The sequence below is a fragment of the Meles meles genome, chromosome 1 (assembly GCF_922984935.1).
Source record: "Meles meles chromosome 1, mMelMel3.1 paternal haplotype, whole genome shotgun sequence".
NCBI lineage: Eukaryota > Metazoa > Chordata > Mammalia > Carnivora > Mustelidae > Meles > Meles meles.
This window is the reverse complement of record NC_060066.1, coordinates 192744169-192762965: the sequence shown is the minus strand read 5'-3', so window position 1 is coordinate 192762965 and position 18797 is coordinate 192744169. Positions and strand designations below refer to the sequence as shown.

The 18797-nt window shown below is 55.3% G+C and overlaps 2 protein-coding genes and 1 long non-coding RNA gene across 3 annotated transcripts; 1 reads left to right on the top strand and 2 right to left on the bottom strand.

Moving 5' to 3' along the window:
* Positions 1-4217: 4217 nt before the first annotated feature.
* LOC123951588 lies at positions 4218-6647 on the bottom strand. Its single transcript, XR_006820478.1, has 2 exons — positions 6491-6647; positions 4218-4424 (listed from the first exon to the last, which is right to left on the bottom strand). It is a non-coding gene; the product is annotated as an uncharacterized LOC123951588 (long non-coding RNA).
* Positions 6648-15374: 8727 nt separating this feature from the next.
* Positions 15375-16246, bottom strand: FAM229A (family with sequence similarity 229 member A). Its single transcript, XM_046009785.1, has 3 exons — positions 16105-16246; positions 15877-16023; positions 15375-15674 (listed from the first exon to the last, which is right to left on the bottom strand). The coding sequence occupies exons 1-3, from the start codon at positions 16239-16241 to the stop codon at positions 15572-15574; spliced, it is 387 nt and encodes a 128-aa protein (XP_045865741.1). The 5' UTR covers positions 16242-16246; the 3' UTR covers positions 15375-15571.
* Positions 16247-16875: 629 nt separating this feature from the next.
* TSSK3 (testis specific serine kinase 3) lies at positions 16876-18666 on the top strand. The gene is made up of 2 exons (XM_046009797.1): positions 16876-17020; positions 17766-18666. Exons 1-2 carry the CDS (start codon positions 16876-16878, stop codon positions 18425-18427), a joined length of 807 nt encoding a protein of 268 aa, XP_045865753.1. The 3' UTR covers positions 18428-18666.
* The last annotated feature ends 131 nt before the right edge of the window (positions 18667-18797 follow it).

Sequence of the window (18797 nt, the reverse complement as noted above, 5' to 3'; positions counted from 1 at the left end):
AGGTATTCACAGAGGGCTCCGTGAGGAGCAAGGAGGGGGTCAGCAGGGAGAGGCCAGGCAGCCATGGGCTCGGGACCCCAGGAACTCGACTCCTCAGCATCCTGGAACATCGGGTTCTGGTCTGGTTGTCAGTAGCCCCCAGGTCTGCAGCTTCTCTGCCAGTCGTGGGCCTTGAACCTGGGGCTGGATTCCAGGGCACTTTAGCGGCTCTTCATTGGGACCCGCCCCGCGATCCAACTGGTCACCAAATCACAGGGACAGGGATTCTGTAGGTTCCCTTTCCAATTTTTAGTCTGGTCAGCCCTCTTATTTCTTCCTTCTCCTCCCTCTTCCCTTGGCCTCTGCGAACGAGAGCATGTGCGTGTGTGTGCACGTGTGCGTGCATGGGGCTGGGGTGGAGTGGTTGTGTAACCTGGCCAGGGCCCAGTCACTAACTGAGCTGACTCTCTGGGGCTCAATTTCCCCAGTAGCCAAGGGGTGTGTCATCAGCTCACCTGCCTATCTTCCCCAGGCTTGATGAAGTCACCAGAAATTCAACCCGGGTGCCCTGGGCCGCTCGAGCCTCTCCCTTCCCCCTTCCCTCCTCTCTTCCCAACTTTCAGTTTCTGTTCAGATCCTGGGTGCCACCGGGGAAGAGGCAGCCGAAGGGGTGGAATGTGGATTGCTTACAACTTTCCAACCAAAATTCCCCTCTTCCGGGGGAGTCCCTTTAAAAGGGAAACTGAAACCCTGTCCGCCTCCAGTCCCCGTCCTACCCCTTCCTCTCCACACTGTTCGGACCCCTCACTTCTCCCATTCAGCCTCCTCCTCCAAATGATCTGGTCCCACCTTGCAGCTTTGTGACCCCTCCCCTCGCCTGACCTCCCAAGGCGCACCCCGTAAAATGAGGACACGGAGTGCCATTTGAGGCTGTGACAAGGGTTCAGTGGGGTGTTTTAGGGTTGAGGCAATTGTAGTGATGAAGCATCATGTCCTAGCTGTGTGGCTGGAGGCCTGCTCTAAGCCTCAGTGTCCTCGTCCGCAAAGTGGGAATGGTAATAGCCAGGGCTGGGGTAATTGTGCAGTAAATGAGCCGGTGCCAGCAAGCGAAGCCCTTCTACCCATCACCTGAGGTGCAGAGCAGAAGGGAAGCAGCCAGCAACATTCACCGAGTGAAATGCTGGGCAAGAAGAAGGCACCAACTTGGAGATCAGAGAGATCAAGCCTGCCTTCTATCTCCTCTCTTTTTCTCTGGCTCGCTGGACTTTGACTCTACTGGCTTTTCAGCTCCTCAGTGTTGAGCTTCCCCTGCCTCAGGGCCTTTGAACACGCTATTTCCGCTGCCTAGAATGCCTCTCTCCACTTCTCTACTTGCTGGATTTCTACTCTTCTCTCTCTAGACCATGAGTGGGGGTGGGGAGTGGGAACAGCAGAGGGAGAGGGAGAAGCAGACTCCCCTCTGAGCAGGGGCTTTACATGGGGCTTGATGAGGGGCTCAATTCGGGGCTTGATCCCCAGGACTCCGGGATCATGACCTGAGCCCAAGGCAGATACTTAACTGACTAAACCACCCAGGCACCCTTCTACTCTTCTCTTAAAACCCAAATCAAACCACTCCTGAGGACCTCCAGGTAGAGAGGCTCTCCCCACCACATACTCTATAGCTCTGGGCTTAGGGCTCTCACTACTCTGTTGCCCAAGCCAGGAACCTGACAACCGCTCCCCTCAGCTCATCATCCCCCTCCTCTACCTCCAGGATGGCGGCCCTTCTCACCTGTGCCCGGGGCCTCACCACAGCTGCCTTCCCGTGGTCTTCTGTCCCATGTCCAGCCTCTCTAGCTTCTCTCCTCTGCCTCAGGGCTGCTTTCCAGTAGAGGGTGCCCAATAAATATCTCTTGGCTGATGGAGTAAATGTGCCGAGGAAGGCAGAAGGAATGAAAGGGATGTCAAATCAAACATGTCCCCTTGGATTGAAACCTTTCTGTGGCTTCCTCCTGCCCTCGGGGTGTCTGTCCCTTATACTGAAGGTTTCACCCTCAGTGCCCAGGTCACAGTCCGGACTGCCCACAAAACGATAAACTTGCTCTCTCTGCCATTATGCAGGGAGTCCCTCGGCCTGGACTGTCCCCTGGCCAGGCAGCAGGGAGACACTGGGTGGTTGCAGTCACCCAGGCAAGACACGATGGGGACCTGAACTAAAGGTACAGAGCGCAGCCCACACCAGCATTTCCAAGCTGCACCTGTCGCCTGCGCGGGGGCTTCCACACGTAGCTTGGGAGTCAAAGTCTGAGTGCCTGTTAGAGGCCCCGGGGACAGGTCAGGTTCGCAGATGGGTCCATTAGCCTGGACTTCAGAGTTTGGGATGTCCCAAATTTGAATAGGACTGGATGGATGGATGGAATTCACCAGAGAAGGAGTGGCTCGAGAAGGCAGCTCCAGAGGCTCAACAACATTTCGACTCTGGGAGGGGAGGTAGTGGGGGCAGCTGACGGTCAGTGAGAAAGGAGGAGGTCCAGGAGTGGGGGTGTCCTGGAGGCCGAGGGAAGCAATGGTTTCCAAAAGGAATGAGTGGCCCACCATGTCGAATGCTGCTGAAGAGGGAGGAAGATGGAGGGAGAGCGGTGTGAGTGGTGTTCAGGAGGCAGAAGAGGAGGAACTTAAGGCTGGACTAAGGACTGAGAGAGTGAGTGCGTCAGGAGGGAGGACTGAGCATGATGCCCAGGGAGGGCCCAGCTCAGGCAAGTGGGGGGAAGGAGGTGCCAAGCTGCACACGGGAGCCTAGAGGAGGCGTGGTGGGTACACATGGAAATGGAGAGGTCTGTTTGGGACAGGCTGAGGTGGGGTGACTTTGGGATGTCATTAGGATCAAGAGCAATCAGTGTTGGAGAGTAAGATCTGTGTGTGTGTGTGTGTGTGTGTGTGTGTGTGTGTGTGTGTGTAAGTCTATATGCTGCTGATGACCGAAGTCTCTGTCTCTAGCCTAGATCTCTCCAGGATTCCAGCTATCCTTGGAGATCACTCTGAATGACCCACAAGGACCTACAACAGCAGGAAAACAGGCCCCGTCGACTAGAGGGGACGGAGCTGTTTGCGGAAAACCAGGGAGAGACAGGTCCGGATGAAAGTGATAGTGGCTGGGTTGAAATGAGGCCAGAAGGCAGAGGAGAAGACAACATCCAGAGACATTCAGGGAGCAGAGAGCTCCAGAGACAGGGACTGGGTTCCATGTGGGGGGAGAGGGGTTGGAGGTGGAAGGGAGATGCTTCTAGAAGTCTGCTCCTGTGGGGAGCTGGAGTGGGGCTCCTCTGTTTATGTGACTAAAGCCCCTACAAAGGGCATGGGATGAGCCATCTGTAGGCCTCATGAGATAGGGAAGGGGGCTGCTGTTGGCCACTGAGTGGCCGAGTTAGGGTAGCCCCCCAAAGACTCCCTCATCTAGCCATCAGTACCTTCTGCCAGATCTTTATAGGTAGGCTTGGACAGGATCCACTCCTGGCCTCGGCCTCAGGTAGAAGCTGGGAGAGTGTGTAAGAGGGAGCACAGGAACAGGTGCCCTGAGGCCTTGGACCTGGTTGAGGGCCAGAGGCTACTCCCTGCTCCACCTGCATCGACTCTGAACCCCCCAGAAGGGCTCTAGGCCTGGAGATGTCATGAGGGGACCATGTCCCTTCCTTGCTTGAACCCTGTCCTTGGTTCCCAACCTCCTTCTGGAGAATGTCCAACCTCTTGCTTTGGTGTTCAAGGTCTTGGAAGCTCCAGGCCCAGTTAGCTTCATTTTAGGCAGAGCTCTGGAGGCTGCCCGTCTCACAGTTACCTCAATGAGATGACCATTTCAGCCTATAAACGACGCAGCCTTTCTCCGTGCTGCCCATTCAGCCTGGAGGGCTATTCCCGGTGTGTGCCTACCCAGTGCCTGCCCTCAAGGAACCCCTCCTGAGGTCTTTCCTGACCTACCAGAGGACTCACTGTGCCCCCAAACAAACTAATGGCACCCTCCTGTGGCACTTCACTGAGCTGGACTATGTCTCTGCTTTTCTCCTGCTATGGCACTGTGAGAGTCTGGAGAGCAGGAGCTGGGTCTGGTTCCTCCATTCTTCCCCGTTGAGGGGCCTGGGGTGGGGGAGGGGCAGAGACGGGGCAGTGGAAAGGTCAGGAGTGACAGCCTTCCCAGCCCTGCGGGTTCAGTCTAACTCAGCGTGTGTGTGAATGGGGAGGATTGAAATGATCACCCCAAAGGAGAGAGAGGCGAAAACTGCTTTATTTGGGCAGTGAAGGGCAGAAATATGGAGATTCCAGGGGAGAGACCAGTGGCGGAGAATCTTCCCCACAGAGAGAGATGTGGGAGTTTGTGGTGCTCCGAGAACATCTCCCTGCTCGTCCTGGCCTGGCTCCAGTCAGCCTTGGGACCATCATGCGATGAACCTGAAGCCTGGCTCCCCAGATCCCTGGAAGACAGACATCCATGACTCTCCTCTGGAACCTGTAGGCAGAGGGTGTGTAGCTGGGCACCCCACACTGCCTGGGGTCCCACACACCTCTGCCACCAACTAGCGGGTGTCCTTGGGCAAGTCATGGAATGGCTTGGAGCCTCAGTCTTCTCCTGAGGACACTGGAAATAACAGCGGTACCCACCCCGCCCTGTAGGTTTGTGATTAAGCCTCGAAAAAGAAAACACACGCAAAGTTTTAGCACACTACCTGGCAGAGCGTAAATGAGCAATACCTATTAGTTGTTCTGATGATTACTGTTCCGTCAGGACATCTGGGTTCTGATCCCAGTTCTGCCCCATTTCCCTCTCTGGGCCTGCCTGAGTTTCTGTCCATAAAACGGGGTGTTGAAGGACTAAGTAAGAAAATGGATGTGGCAGAGGCTTCCAAGATGAGTGATCACCCTGCCCCTCTCAGGTTCACCTCCCTGGGGCTGCACGGGGGTGATCACCCCCACTCTGTCAGGTCTTTACTGGGCTCTGTCCAGGCAGGACTCCTCTGCCCACAAGCAGAATGAGAGGAAGGACTGTGGTTAGATAGCATGAAGGACTTCCTGCCGGGCTCCAGGATGCTACCCTGGAAAGGAGCCAGAGGTCGTGGGACTGAGGCTACTGGGGAGAGGGCCTGCTTCCAGGGGAACGGCCAGGCCAGGCTAATGAGGCCAGAGTAGCCCAGAGGGTGAATCAGCTCAGCAGTGACCTCACTTCCAGACAGCCCGAAGGGGCCCTGTTTAAACGTGCCTTTCGATTCTCAAGATCACAGAGAAACAGAGACACAGGTGGATGGCTAGAGGCGAGGGGCCACGTACCAGACATAGGCTGTTCCCTCCACTCAGAACACTCTTCCCAGGGTCTAGAGTGGCTGACCCTTCATCCTTCAAGCCTTGTTACCTCCTCAGACTGGACTTGACCAACCCATGCATTCACTCAACATTTACTGAACCTCTATTATGAGTCAGGCACTGTTGTAAACAAGACAAAGTCCCTGCCCACTCCATATAAAGTAGCATGTGCCCCACCCTGTTCTTCTCAAACCCAGCGCACTGTTTATCTCTCACTTCTTTCTATTGTTTCTCTAACCAGAATGTAAGCCCCTTGAGGGTAAGGACTTCGATAGCTTGTTTTACCAATGTGAACCTGATGACTCAGGGTATAAACCTGGCACAAACGAAAACAGGCTTCTGATAAGTATCTGTTGAATAAATAAATGGACATAGAGATCAGAGACAGATGGACACCCAGAGAAACAGTCATGCTCAGAGGCAGAGGCAGACATTAAGAGAAACACACAGGATGACTGCCAGGGCTGTGACTTCAAGGCCACCCAAGCCTTCCTTTCTCAGGCCATTCAGCTTGGTTGTTAGACAGGAACCTTGTTTGGAACTCTATTTTACTTTATGCTTATGCTTATGATTATTTTAAAAGATTTTATTTATTCATTTGCCAGAGAGAGAGAGTGCACAAGCGGGGGAGCAGCAGGAAGAGTGAGAGGGAGAAGCAGGCTCCCTGCTGAGCAGGGTGCCTGATGCAGGGCTAGACCCCAGGATGCTGGGATCATGACCTGAGCCCAAGGCAGACGCTTAACTGACTGAGCCACCCAGGCGTCCCTATTATTATTATTATAAAGTAATCTCCGTGGCCAACGTGGGACTCAAATTCAGGACCCCGAGATCACACGCTGCATACTCTACCGGCTGAGCCCGCCTGGCACCCGTCTATTTTACCTTTTTAGGTTTCTTCTGATGAACACAGATTTTAATATAGTCAAATCTGTCAATCTTGTAAAAACTGTTCCTGGCGGTCAAAGAAAGGAAGGGATGAATAACCGCATAGAGTCCCACAGCCGGCCGAAGGGTCCTCCCCACTGCGGCTCAACCCCTCCACGTATTGGAATCCGAGAAACAGCGGCTGCGGGGGGTACCATCGGTACCTTGCCCTTCCCCCAACCATCTCCGCTAGGCCCCGCCCCCTCGAGCCCCGCCTCCTCCTCCATCGGCCTCGCCCTCTTTTGGCTCCGCCCCTCACCGGATCTCACGGGCGCAGGGGAACTAGATGTCTCTTCCTCTTGCCCAGGAATTGGTAGTTAATATTCTGCCATCGGTGCTTCCACCTAGAGGGAGGGAAAATTGGGCAGACAGAATGGGGGCAAGGCTCCGCTCCCCCATCTATACCCATTTCGCCTAGCCCCGCCCCTTCCTTCCACTCTTTGCAGCCTCAGGCCCCGCCCTTCCTACCCAATTCCACCCCCTCCTCCCACTCCCAGGCACTGTCAATCCCAGTCTATCCAATCCCTGACCGGCCCTGGGCACTGGGGATTCGCCCCTCCGACACAGGCCCCGCTCCTCCCCGCCCCCTCCAGGGCCTCCGCCCCGCCCCGCGCGCTCACGTGAGGCGCGGACGCGCGCCGTAGCAGCTGGGCCAGCGCGCCGAGGGGACGTCTGCCAGGCCGGTGGTCCCCGGCAGCAGTAGCAGGTTGCGCGTCGGCCAGCGCCAAACGGCGCCGGGCGGGCGGCGGCGCTGCGGGCTCAGCCAGTAGTCACCCAGGCTGCGGCGGGAGGCGGGCGCCGGCAAAGCCGGACCCCGGCAGCCCCAGAAACACAACTCCTGGTCCAGGCGGTGTGGGGGCGTGGCCCGGGGCCGCCTGCGGGGGAGACGGGGCAGCGGTCACCTCCGAGCACCATGGGCGGGGAGAAGGGGGCCGCCTCGGAGTCACTCTTGGTGGAGGGACAGGGAGGGGCACTGGAAGGCCGCATCGGGGTCCTCGGCCCGGACGCCTCCTCCCCCAGCTGTTGGACCAGGCCCCTTTATGCCGCTGGCGCCCTCCCCGGGGGCCCCCCTCACCGGGACAGAAGAAAATTCACCACGAAATGGGCAGTCTCGGTGAACAGCATGGCGTCCAGCCCGCCTGGCCCGACTTCGACCTCTTAAATACCTGCCGGGGTGTGTGTGGGGGCGGGGAGGCCTGAAAGCCCATAGTCCCCCCGGGACAGCCGTTTTTAGCAGGAGGCATCAGTGAGCAGAACGGGGCGGGGGTAGCACCAGGCCCTCTGGCGTGTGAGGTCTAATCCGTGGTCTGACCTCACCAGCCGTTTTGGTGGGAGGGGGCCAGGCACCAGATTTTGAGATCTGAGACACTACCACTCCCCAGCCTCCCCACCCCTGTCCCCAGGACAAGGACGGTAAAGGCGGCAGCAAGAGGGGGCCAAGGGCAGTAAGGTCAGCTGCAGGTTAGATAAACCTTACCCATGGTGTGCTCAGGCAGAACCCACACCTTAAGAGGTGGCCCGCCTCTCCAGGCAAAAGATCCCCCCACCTCTGCCTCCCAAGGCTATCTTACAAGAGCTTTTTCCCTTGCCTCAGGGCACTTTCAAATGTGAGAGGTGGCCACCTCTAGTTTAGCGGTTCTTATCTGGAGACATATGAACTTCTGGGGAATCCAGGACCCCCTAAACTGTCTCAAAATTCCAAATACACATATATTTCTGGAAAGAATCTGGAAAGGATCTCTAACAGGATCACACTGCCCATCCAAGAAAAAGTCAGAAGCTCTTGATCTGGCCTAACACACTTGCTTGGGAGAAGGGGAAACTGAGGCTTAGAGAGTGGTTGAGAAAAGCCAAAAGTAAAACCCAGCTTTCATATAACTCTGCCCACCCCTCCAGGGGGTGAGACAACCCCCTGTGCCCTTGTTCTGAGTATCATGGGGTTCAGGGCTCAGCTCAGGGCTTAGAGCCGGGGCTGGGCTGCTCCCCGACCTCCTGGGATCTAGAGGAACTCGCTGGCCCAGCTCCCTTTCCCACACTGTCAGTTTGGGCTATTTCCCCCCAGTGACTCACACTGGCTGCTGGGGAGAGTGGGCAGCTGTTCCGTGCCCCCAGGGCCCAATACAGGCCCTGACTTGCCCCCCAGTTGTGCGACCATATTTGGGGATTTAATCTCCTGTTTTCCCTCCTTAGGGAATCTCCCTCCCCTCATCCCTTCCTCTTTTCCCTATCTCCAACGTCTCCCTCCCTGATGGCTCCTTCCCGGCAGCAAACAAACAGGCTCTAGTCTTTCCTATCTTTGAAAAAGAAGAAAGCCCTCCCTCAACCCTGTGTCCTTCTCCAGCTCCCCTTCACAGCCAACATTCTTGAAAGAGTTGTGTACACATGCCGTTTCCACTTCCTCACTCAGCCCCGGCAATCTGGCTTCCTCCCCCACCATTCCACAGTAACAGCTCTGCTCCTCAAGGTCATCACTGACCTCCTTGTTGCTAAAGCCAAGGGATGGTCCTGAGTCTTTATCTAACTTGACCCCTTAGCAGCAGCTCATTTCGATACAAATTCTTCCTGCTTGAAATACTTTTGTGTCCCTGTTTTTCTGGACATTGTGCACTCTTGATTTTCTTGCCATCGTACTGGCTGCTGCCACATGGCAAATTTCTCATCCTTTGCTCACTGCCTAATCATGTCTTAAGGAAATCTCGTTGGCTCCCATGCCTTGGGGGTCTGCCTCTGTCAGAGACTCACTTCTCACTTTCAGCCTTCATCTGTCTTCTCTGCCCCATACCTGTCTCCTGGCACCCTCCTCCAGATGTCCCATCTCCCAGGAAACATGCCGCACACCCGCCCTTTCTTGCATCCAGGTTCCCTAGCTTGGCCATTTCCTCAGTTGCCAGAACCAAAAATCTGGATTTTGTTGTAGGGGCTTCTCTCTCTTTTCATATTGAAGAAGCTATGAAATCCTATCCTCTCCAGAACCATTTAATTTTTTTTAATATTTTATTTATTTGATAGAGAGAAATAACAACTAGGCAGAGAGGCAGGCAGAGAGAGAGGAGGAAGCAGGCTCCCTGCAGAGCAGAGAGCCCGATGCGGGGCTTGATGCGGGGCTCGATGCGGGGCTCCATCCCAGGACCCTGGGATCATGACCTGAGCCGAAGGCAGAGGCTTTAACCCACTGAGCCACCCAGGCGCCCCCCCATTTAATTTTTTTTTAAGATTATATTTATTTATTTGAGAGACAGAGAGAGTGCCCGCACAAGTGGGAGGAGGGGCGGAGGGAGAGAGAGAGAGAGAGAATCTCAAGCAGTCTCCCCCATCCCCCCGCCATGGGCATGGAGCCAGACTGACTCAGGGCTCAGTCCCACCACCCTGAGATCATAACCTGAGCTGAAATCAAGAGTCTGACGCTTTTTTTTTTTTTTAAAGATTTTATTTATTTATTTGACAGAGTTCACAAGTAGGCAGAGAGGCAGGCGGGATGAGGGGAGCAGGCTCCCTGAGGAGCAGAGAGCCCAATGTGGGGCCTGATCCCAGGACCCTGAGACCATGACCTGAGCCGAAGGCAGAGGCTTAACTCACTGAGCCACCCAGGCGCCCCCCTGGACATTTTAAAATTCCCATTGCTTCTCTCCATTTCCACTGCCGGTGAGTGCCTGGTCCAAGGCCCCCTCGCCTTTCACCTGGGCCCCCGCAGCCGCCACCTGACTTGGATCTGCAGCCACTCTCTATCCCTAACGTGGTCTGTTCCCACAAAGCAGCCAGGGTTGTCTTTCCAAAATATGAGTTTGTCCCTCTGCACAGTGTCTTCAGCACCAAGTTTACCCTTGGCATCTACCAGTTCCAGTGCCAGGGGTATTCCCCTCATGTCCTTGCCTGGGTCATTGCTGCTTGTCTCAGCTCCATTGTGTGGTGGGAACCATTCCGGGCCTCCTAGCTGGCTCTGCTGTTCCTTCTCTTCACAGCACTGGGGCCTCTCTTCTGTGGACTTCTCAAGCGTTCTCTAGCTAGTCTAATCTGTAGACCTTCTACCAACTCCTGAGCCCTGCCACTCGAGGCCCCTGGGGTGTCAGGATGAACTTGACAGAGGCCCTGCCCTCAGTGAGTCCCCAGTGTGGTGGGGAAGGCAGACATTCACTGGGGATCAAGGAATGTCTGAGTACACAGTGGGACAAGCAGGTGCTGTGAGAGGGGAAGGTCAGGTGGTCCGAGGAGCCTTCTGGGAGAAGGGACAACTGGTGGAGATCGGAAGGGCAAGTGGGCTTGGGAGAGAGGCTGCTCCAGGCAGAAGGAGCGGCATGCTGAAAGTGGAAGAGTGTTACGTGAATCGCGGGGGGATGTCTGGTGTGGCTGGGTAAGTGATGGAAAGAAGCCATCGATGAGTCTTAAATAGAATGGTATGGCTGGGTTTGTGGTCTTCATAAATAACTCTGGACTTGGCCAATGACGGGCCCCTGTGGGACAAATGGACTCTGGTTGCCTGGAAAGAAGGTGAGGGCAGAGACAGGGAACGAGAATATTTGTGTTGGCCTCACCCCCGAGAGTGGGTCGGGAGAGGCCCGCAGGTGCTGGGCCACCGGTATCCCTGTGGTGTCCAACCCACTGACCTAGCTGATGTCTGGTTGCTTGATGTCTTCCTTTGGGCCCTCATCCAGCCTTTTCCCTGGAAGAGCAGGTGGAGGCCCAAGAGGCAGCAGGCTACTGTGAGGGCCTCAGAGGAGGCAGAGGGGAGGAGAAGGGGAAGTTGGGCCAGAGTCCGGATGTGACGGGGTTTCAGGGAGAGTGGCATCTGGGGTTTCCTCAGAGTCTGGAAATTCCACTCTTTCTGGTTCCCCTTGAGGACCCCCCTTGCCCGTTCTGAGATGCTCCAACTCAGGAGTCCAGTCCTTGGAAGCCCTCTCTAGGCTTTCTAGGGGCTGTGAGTCTCTATCTGAAGGGTCGCATCCGTGATGTGTCCCCAGGGCTCAACAGTCTCTAATGTCAGCACCCACTTCCCATGAACTGGCCCAGTGCCCGTGACCCATGACCCCTTGCAGTCCTTGCATTAGTCCTCGGAGGCATGTAGCTTACTTATCCCCATTGTACAATGAGACTTCCAGGGCTTAAGGAACTTGCTAAAATTCCCACAGCTTAAATTTGAACGAAGATTTGACTGACATCAGAGGCTGCTTTTAACTCTGTGCTATATTAAGCCTGTCGACCCCCTGGTCGATTGGCTCAGTAAGGGAAGGAGGCTTTGTGGGGTATTTGTTTATAGTTGGGGTGGCTGTCCCCCCCACCCCCATCAAGCAACGGGAAAGGGTAGTACTGACGTCAATTGTTGCCATGACGATACAGCAACCTTTTCCCTGCCGTCTCCATGGTAACCTGGGGGTCCATCTGTACTTCGCCCCCTCCTTCTAAAAGGGGGTCCTTTAGGGAGGGGCTAGCTAATAAGGTGTCTGAGAGGCAAGTCAGGGGAAGCCGTAATTAGAGTATGCCCCTTTTCCCAGGTCCCTCCCTATTCTTTGGGCCCAGAGAATAAGGTTGGGATCAGGGAGTCCTGCCTTAGGGTCTGGGGGCAGCTTTACCCTCAAGGGTGAGGGAGGCAGCTCTCTCTTTCCCACTTGGCGATTCCCCTGGAAATGCCCCCCAACCAAGTTCCTAGGCTCACAAATGGAAAAGCTGGGAACCTCCAGGGAGAGGCAAGAGGGATTCCCCAGCCCTCTCCAAGACTGGACATCACCCAGGCCCAGGGGACATGACTGGCTGGCTCTCTGCTGCCCCTCAAAGCCAGAGGTAGGAGCAGCAGCAGCCTTTCTTGCTCAAGCGCTCTCTGTGCCTGAGACTCCTGCCTGGTGCTGGAGATGCACGCAGACTTCCAGCAGGTGTCATTAGCCCCATTTTACAGATTTGGAAATGGAGACTCAGAGAGGCTAAGTAACGAGACCAAGTTTGCACAGTTAGAAAATTGCAGAGTCGGGACTCAAATTTAAGAATTTAGGCCGGTGACTTCTCCGGGGGACAAAGGAAAAAATGATAACAGGATGGATAAGGGGAAAAGAAATAGGAAAGTGAGCGAGTCAGGTTGCAGTGTGTCATGCTGTCACCTGTAGAACAAAGCTCAAATCCAAGGCCTCCTTGATCCAGCTTCTCTTCTGTTAGGTTCTTCGTCAGATCCCCTGAATTCTGAGCTCTGCAAGGGCCAGGAATCTGTCAGATTCAAGTCTAGATTCTCAGCACCTGGTGTAGCCCATATAGGTAGGTGTTGGAAGAAGGTGATTGAACTGATTTCCTGGAATGCCCCTGCACTTTCCAGCCTTCAGGTCTTTGCGCACAATATTCCCTCCAGTTAGTGGAACAAACTGGCCCCAGGGTCTGACCCCTCCAGGCAAGGTGTCTGTAATCATCGCCTCACTCACTATCCAAGCATATGGCGGATGGCTGGCAGTCAGTCTTTTTTTTTTTTTTTTCTTTTCTTCTTTTTTAAAAAGATTTTATTTATTTTAGGGAGAATGAGAGAGCTGGTGGGGAGTGGAGGTGGGGGAAGCGTGGAGCCCAATGTGAGGCTTGATCCAATGACCTGAGATCATGATCTGAGCATAAACCAAGAGTCAGATGCTCAGCTCAACCAAGTCACCCAGACACCCCCTCCCTTTTTTTTTTTAAGTTTATGTATTTATTTAAGTAAGCTCTACACCCAACGTGGGGCTCGAATTTATCACCCTGACATCAAGAGTTGCATGCTCCTCCATCCGAGTCATTCAGGCAGCCCCCTTTTTTTAAACTAATGAGGAAGGAACTAGCTGAAGTGAGGTCTTCTGCCCGCTAGGCTGTATGAGTCCGTGAGGGCCAATGCCCGTGTCCTTCAAGTTCACTGCTGGATCCCCAGTGCCCTGCATGGGTCTGGCTGATGGACTTGTACTGACTGAGGTAGGGAGAGCCCAAATGAGAACCCAGTGGCCTGACTCCTGTCACACTGTCCAAGACTTCTCATTGCCATGGAACAGAATTGCCACCCTGGCCCCTGCCACCGTCACTCTCTCTCTCTGGGCTTCTTTTTTAAAGATTTTATTTATTTATTTGACAGACAGAGATCACAAGTAGGCAGGCATAAAGAGAGGAGGAAGCAGGCTCCCTGCTTAGCAGAGAGCCCAATGCAGGGCTCAATCCCAGGACCCTGAGATCATGACCTGAGCCAAAGGCAGAGGCTTAAACCACTGAGCCACCCAGGCGCCCTCTCTCTGGGCTTCTTTTCCTCTCAGGGATACCCAATCTTTACATAAGCTCTCTCTGCTCCTGGAATGTGTGTTTTGTTTTCCATTTCTTCCCTTTGTTTTCTGGTGATGCCATTGATCACCTGGCCATGCTTCCGCTCAAGGGCAGGTTCTGCTGGCCCGGCTGGATCAATTACAGTCTCGCATTTCCCTGAAGATGGTAATTGGCCAAAAGAATGCGCCTGCGACTTAAAAGAAGGGCCAATCATTGCCCTTCCCAAGGTCAGGTAAACTGAGACTAGGAGAAAGCACGTCTCCCTTCCACCTGCAGATCTCCACACTGCCGCAGCCCTGTTCCCTGCCCAGAGGAGATAATAAGGGATGAAAGATGAACAAAGCGGCAGTCCTGGTGGGCCCAGCAGACGCTCTGGTTTCTACAGTTCTTCCTTTGAGCTTAGGTATCTGGAAAGCTGTTATCCTTCCCAGCCACTGGAAACAACCAATTCCTTTTTGGCATAAGTTGACTTCATTTGTTTGTAAAGGAGCGACCTCACCAATACAGAGGCCAATAATTTTTTTCTCTCTAAACTTGCAGTGGTCTTCTAAGGAGAGGGGGTGACTGTTTACAGGGAGGAAGGCCCCCTTCTAGCACAGCTGCAGTAGGGCCTGCCTGGCTAGAGTTTGATGGGGATGGAAACAGCTAGATTACTCCACTTAATGGAGTGAACTGAGAGCCCTGGGGGCTCTCTAAGAATGGAGAGAGAAGTCAGCACTGTGGCCTGAAGCCACGGATTCTTCTGGTTGGTGAAAGGGAAAGAGAAGCATGGGAAGACTTTCAAACACCAGGGTGTTTGAAGGACCAGGCACCGAGTGGTCAAGTCTAAAATCCTCACTTTGAAGTAGACCCTTTATTGGCAAACATCCTCTCCTCTTTTTTTTTCTTTTTAATATATTTTTTTTATTTTACTTTTTTAAAGTTTTAAATTCCACTTAGTTAACATAGTGTAATATTAGTTTCAGGTGTACATTATAGTGACCTCTTCTCCTCTTTTAATGAGTCTCCTAAGTTTGGGACTGCCTGGGAGAGAATTAACGTGGAAACTGAGAATGGTGGTCCTTTTGGGTGAGTGTGGGATTTTGAAGTACTCTAGGGAGGGCTGGGAATTCTACCCCATGTGGATTAGGGGTCTTAAGTCCTTTGCCTTTAGATTTCAGGGGACAGGAGAGAGTGAACCTGACCTCTGGGTTATGTGTATTTTTTCCCCAATATTAAAATAATACAGATTCATTAAAGCAAAACTGGAAGGTGGAACATGCTTGTTCAGCTAAATGCTATACTTCCAGGCATCCTTGGGTCATGGATGGATTTTAGAGTATTAAGTCTGAGGACACTGAGAAGTGTGCTAGCCTATCAACCATCATCAACCTTGCCATAGCCCGGGCAAGTGTCTCAAGGCTCAGTTCCCTCGCCTATAAAAGAGGAATGAGAAATCAAGATGTTTCAAACGATTTCTCTCCCAATCTTTTTCTGGTCCCGCTACTCCTAGGAGAAATCAGGATCTAGATGGCCCCTAACCCGAGCCGCCCAGGATCACAGAACAGCAGGTAGCAAACTCTAATTCCATCTCGGGAGCATTAAATGGGCGGGTGTGGTTGGCCATTCTCTTTATTCTGAGTTGTCTGTCCAGCCCCTCCAGTCCGGAGCTTCTCTGGACCCCTGGAATCCAGTACAGTACTATGTGGATTGCATTGGAAAACCCAGGAGAGGGATGAGGAGAAGGATGAGGCCAGGGGCTGAGGGGAAAGATAATCCTGGAAGGGGTCAGGATCAGTAAGAAGTGGGGGGGGGGGGGGCGTTTGGCGCGGACGGGGAGGGCCGGCCTCTAGGGCTGGGTCCCAGGGAGGCTGCCACCAAGAGGAAGGAGCTGTTGGGGCGGAGCAGTTTGCGGGCCGATGGACGGGACAGACATACACGGCCAGCCCGGAGTGGAAAGAACAGTTTATGCTGTACTTTATTAAAATGTGCATCATTCTTTTATTTTAAAATGTGCATCATTGTCTCGTGCTCGGCGCGCGCGACCTCAGCGTGGTGGCCCGCGGCGGGCCTCGTCCCCGCCCGGCTCCCGCGGAGCCGCCGTGCGCAGGCGCACTCAGGTGGCACGGGCCCGGGGGCTCCCGCCCATGGCCAGGTAGACGTCGATGGGCACGTGCAGCAGCGTCAGGCAGTGGCAGCCCGGGCAGCGTCGAAGCGGCCTGGGGAAAACGGGGCCCGGCCTCTGCTGTTGGGAATGCGCCCAGGGACTGCACCCGGGCCAACCCGCACCCCCGGGGGTTCCGCGGGGGCGGGGGCGGGAGGCCCTGACGCTAGGACGGGATTCTGGGCAGGGAAAGCCTGGACGCACCGCGGGGACGGTCGGGGCGGCGGGAGGGGCTGCGGGGAGGGCGCCGGCCTCACCTGACCGGGTTGTGCTCCGTGGCCACCGGCTCCGGGCTGTCCTGGGACTCGGGGGCGGCAGCAAGGCCAGGGGAGTCTCCGGCCTCAATGGGGAATCTTCGACCCTGCGGGGGCTCCTGGGCACTCATGTCCAGGCCCCGGGGCGCTCTGCGCGGGGAGTGGCGGTCAGGCCGCTCCTGGGCCGCGGGGCGCCCCCTGCCCGCGCCCGCCCCCTGGGCGGTTGCTCACCTGCCGGAGGCCGAGGCCGGTCCCTGGCTGGAAGCAGCTGCAGGACCCCTGGCCGCGGGAGGACGCTCCGGTCCAGGCGGAGCCGGGCAGGTGTCTGCGGCGGGCCGCGGCCCGGGCGTCGAGGAGGCGGGCTGCATTGTGACCCGGGCCGCGGCGCGCTGACCTCACAGAGCCCGTTCCTCTCGCCGGGAACCACCCCCCCTCCCACCTCCGTCGTCTCGGGGGACCCGGCACTCAGCGCGGCCGCGAGCCGGGGCTGGAGGGCTCTGGTCATGGCGCCTCCGCACTGGGTCGAGCCGACCCCCTGCAGCCCGATGGGGGCGCAGGAGGCGGCTGCAAGCAGCCACGAGGTGGCGTCCACGAAAAGGAGCCGCTCATCCCGGGCAGCGCGCAGACGTCCCCGAGCGCCCCGGGCGGGCTGCGACTCCCTGCCCGCCTGGGGGACAGGGGCGCGGGCGCGGCGAGGACTTAACCCGTGGTGGGTTTGGTGGTGGTGATGGTGAGGGCAGGTAAGGGCACTGACAATTTTGGCCAAGGGTCACACAGCATTTACATCACAATTGGGCCGGAGTTTTAAAATGTCTGGCCCTCTCCCTCCCCACCACCCGTGGCTGCTGTGTCCAGACGGAGAATGTTCTAGCGCTGGGGGCGGCTGCGCATGAAGTCCTTGGGGGGAAAAGGAGCAGGCCAAGGGCGATGGTGGAGTAGAGCTGCCTCACCGAGGCAGCATGAGCTGAGAGGGTGATAGGAAGGAAGGAGGCGCTAGACAGCATGGAGGACTTTCTGCTCTCCAGTGGGTACCAGCTGGGCAAGACCATTGGGGAAGGGACCTACTCAAAAGTCAAAGAAGCATTTTCCAAAAAACACCAAAGAAAAGTGGCAATTAAAATTATAGACAAGATGGGAGGGCCAGAAGGTGAGCTGGGGCCCCTTTGGAGGAAGGGAGGGCTGGTTGAGGTGGGTGGGCACTTCCTCCAGTTGGGAAGGATCATCCCTCCCCTCCTCCCCTTTGGTCTGGAACCAAGGAGTGCAAGGGAGTTTCTGGCTCCGGGGTAGGTGAGTGGGGAAGAGAAGGATGCTGGAAGTCCAGGAACATCGCACCTCTAAAACCTAAGATTAAAGTGGTGGGGGGTAAAGGGTCCTCGGAGGCACAGCCCCAACTTGCTGGGCATTCCCTGTTCCCTCTGTCCCCCACAGAGATGGGCAGAGAGGGCCTGGCCTAGGCTGGCAGAGGGCAGGAGCTGCTGCTAAGGTAGGCAGAAGTGAGAAAAAGGAAGACAGGGCTCAGGGGAACCGTGGGTCAGGAGGCAGGCGTGTGAGGAGCTGGCTCACCACGCTGTGGGCAAATCAGGCCTCATACCTGAGATTCAGTGGTTTTGTCTAAAACCCCTCAAAGCACTTTGATATCTGTGGTCTCACAGGTTGCTCACAACAGTCCCTGAGGGTGCAGGGAGCCGTTCCTTTGAATAATACATTAACTACAAAAATAACAGCGTGAGCATTTTTTGCAATGTCCAAGCAGCTAGACGTTTACGATTGAATGGGAACCCAGGCACCAGAACCAGACACGGTGGGCAGAGAGAAGCTGGGAGGCAGGAGACAGGAGTGGAGAGTTATGCCCTTCTGGACTTGATACCCCATGTCTTTTCCCATTTCCTCAGAATTTATCCAGAGATTCCTGCCTCGGGAGCTCCAGATTGTTCGCACCCTGGACCACAAGAACATCATCCAGGTGTATGAGATGCTGGAGTCTGCCGACGGGAAAATCTACCTGGTGATGGAACTGGCTGAAGGAGGGGATGTCTTTGACTGTGTGCTGAATGGGGGGCCGCTGCCCGAGAGCCGGGCCAAGGCCCTCTTCCGTCAGATGGTCGAGGCCATTCGCTACTGCCATGGCTGTGGTGTGGCCCACCGGGACCTCAAATGTGAGAACGCCTTGTTGCAGGGCTTCAACCTGAAGCTGACTGACTTTGGCTTCGCGAAGGTGTTGCCCAAGTCACGCCAAGAGCTGAGCCAGACCTTCTGTGGCAGCACAGCCTACGCCGCCCCTGAGGTGCTGCAGGGAATCCCCCATGACAGCAAGAAGGGGGACATCTGGAGCATGGGTGTGGTCCTGTATGTCATGCTCTGTGCCAGCCTACCTTTTGACGACACAGACATCCCCAAGATGCTGTGGCAGCAGCAGAAGGGGGTGTCCTTCCCCACTCATCTGGGCATCTCGGCCGAATGCCAGGACCTGCTCAAGCGGCTCCTGGAACCAGATATGATCCTCCGGCCCTCAATCGAAGAAGTTACTTGGCATCCGTGGCTAGCAAGCACTTGATAAAAGCAATGGCAAGTCCTCCCCAATAAAGCAGGGGGAGAAAGCAAACCCAAAAATCCGCTTCTAAGATGCTGATATGTATTTTACACTTTACTTCTCTCCTGAAACTTACCTACACCCTCCCCCGCTTTACTTCTCTTTCCCTTAAAAGATCTTCATGCAACCAGAGGGCCTCATTCAGACTTCCCTTTTATTACAGCTAACAAGTGATTTTCACACAGGTGTTTAACTCAAGTTAATGAAAAATAGACCCCAGAATCATACACACACACTGGGGGAGGAGAGGGGAAAAGTGACCAAAAGCAACTGGAACCATCGCTGTTGCAATTTCCTTTCCGAATAAAAGCAGAAGCATTGGGAATGCAGAGAG

Bases quoted from the DNA above. Each gene is read 5' to 3' on its own strand.
- FAM229A (XM_046009785.1), bottom strand. From the start codon at position 16,241: ATGCAGCCCGCCTCCTCGACGCCCGGGCCGCGGCCCGCCGCAGACACC. The intron at 16,024-16,104 runs GTGAGCAACCGC...CTCCCCGCGCAG, and splicing joins CCGGCCTCGGCCTCCGGCAG to AGCGCCCCGGGGCCTGGACA. The intron at 15,675-15,876 runs GTGAGGCCGGCG...CGTTTTCCCCAG, and splicing joins ACGGAGCACAACCCGGTCAG to GCCGCTTCGACGCTGCCCGG.
- TSSK3 (XM_046009797.1), top strand. From the start codon at position 16,876: ATGGAGGACTTTCTGCTCTCCAGTGGGTACCAGCTGGGCAAGACCATT. The intron at 17,021-17,765 runs GTGAGCTGGGGC...CCATTTCCTCAG, and splicing joins CAAGATGGGAGGGCCAGAAG to AATTTATCCAGAGATTCCTG.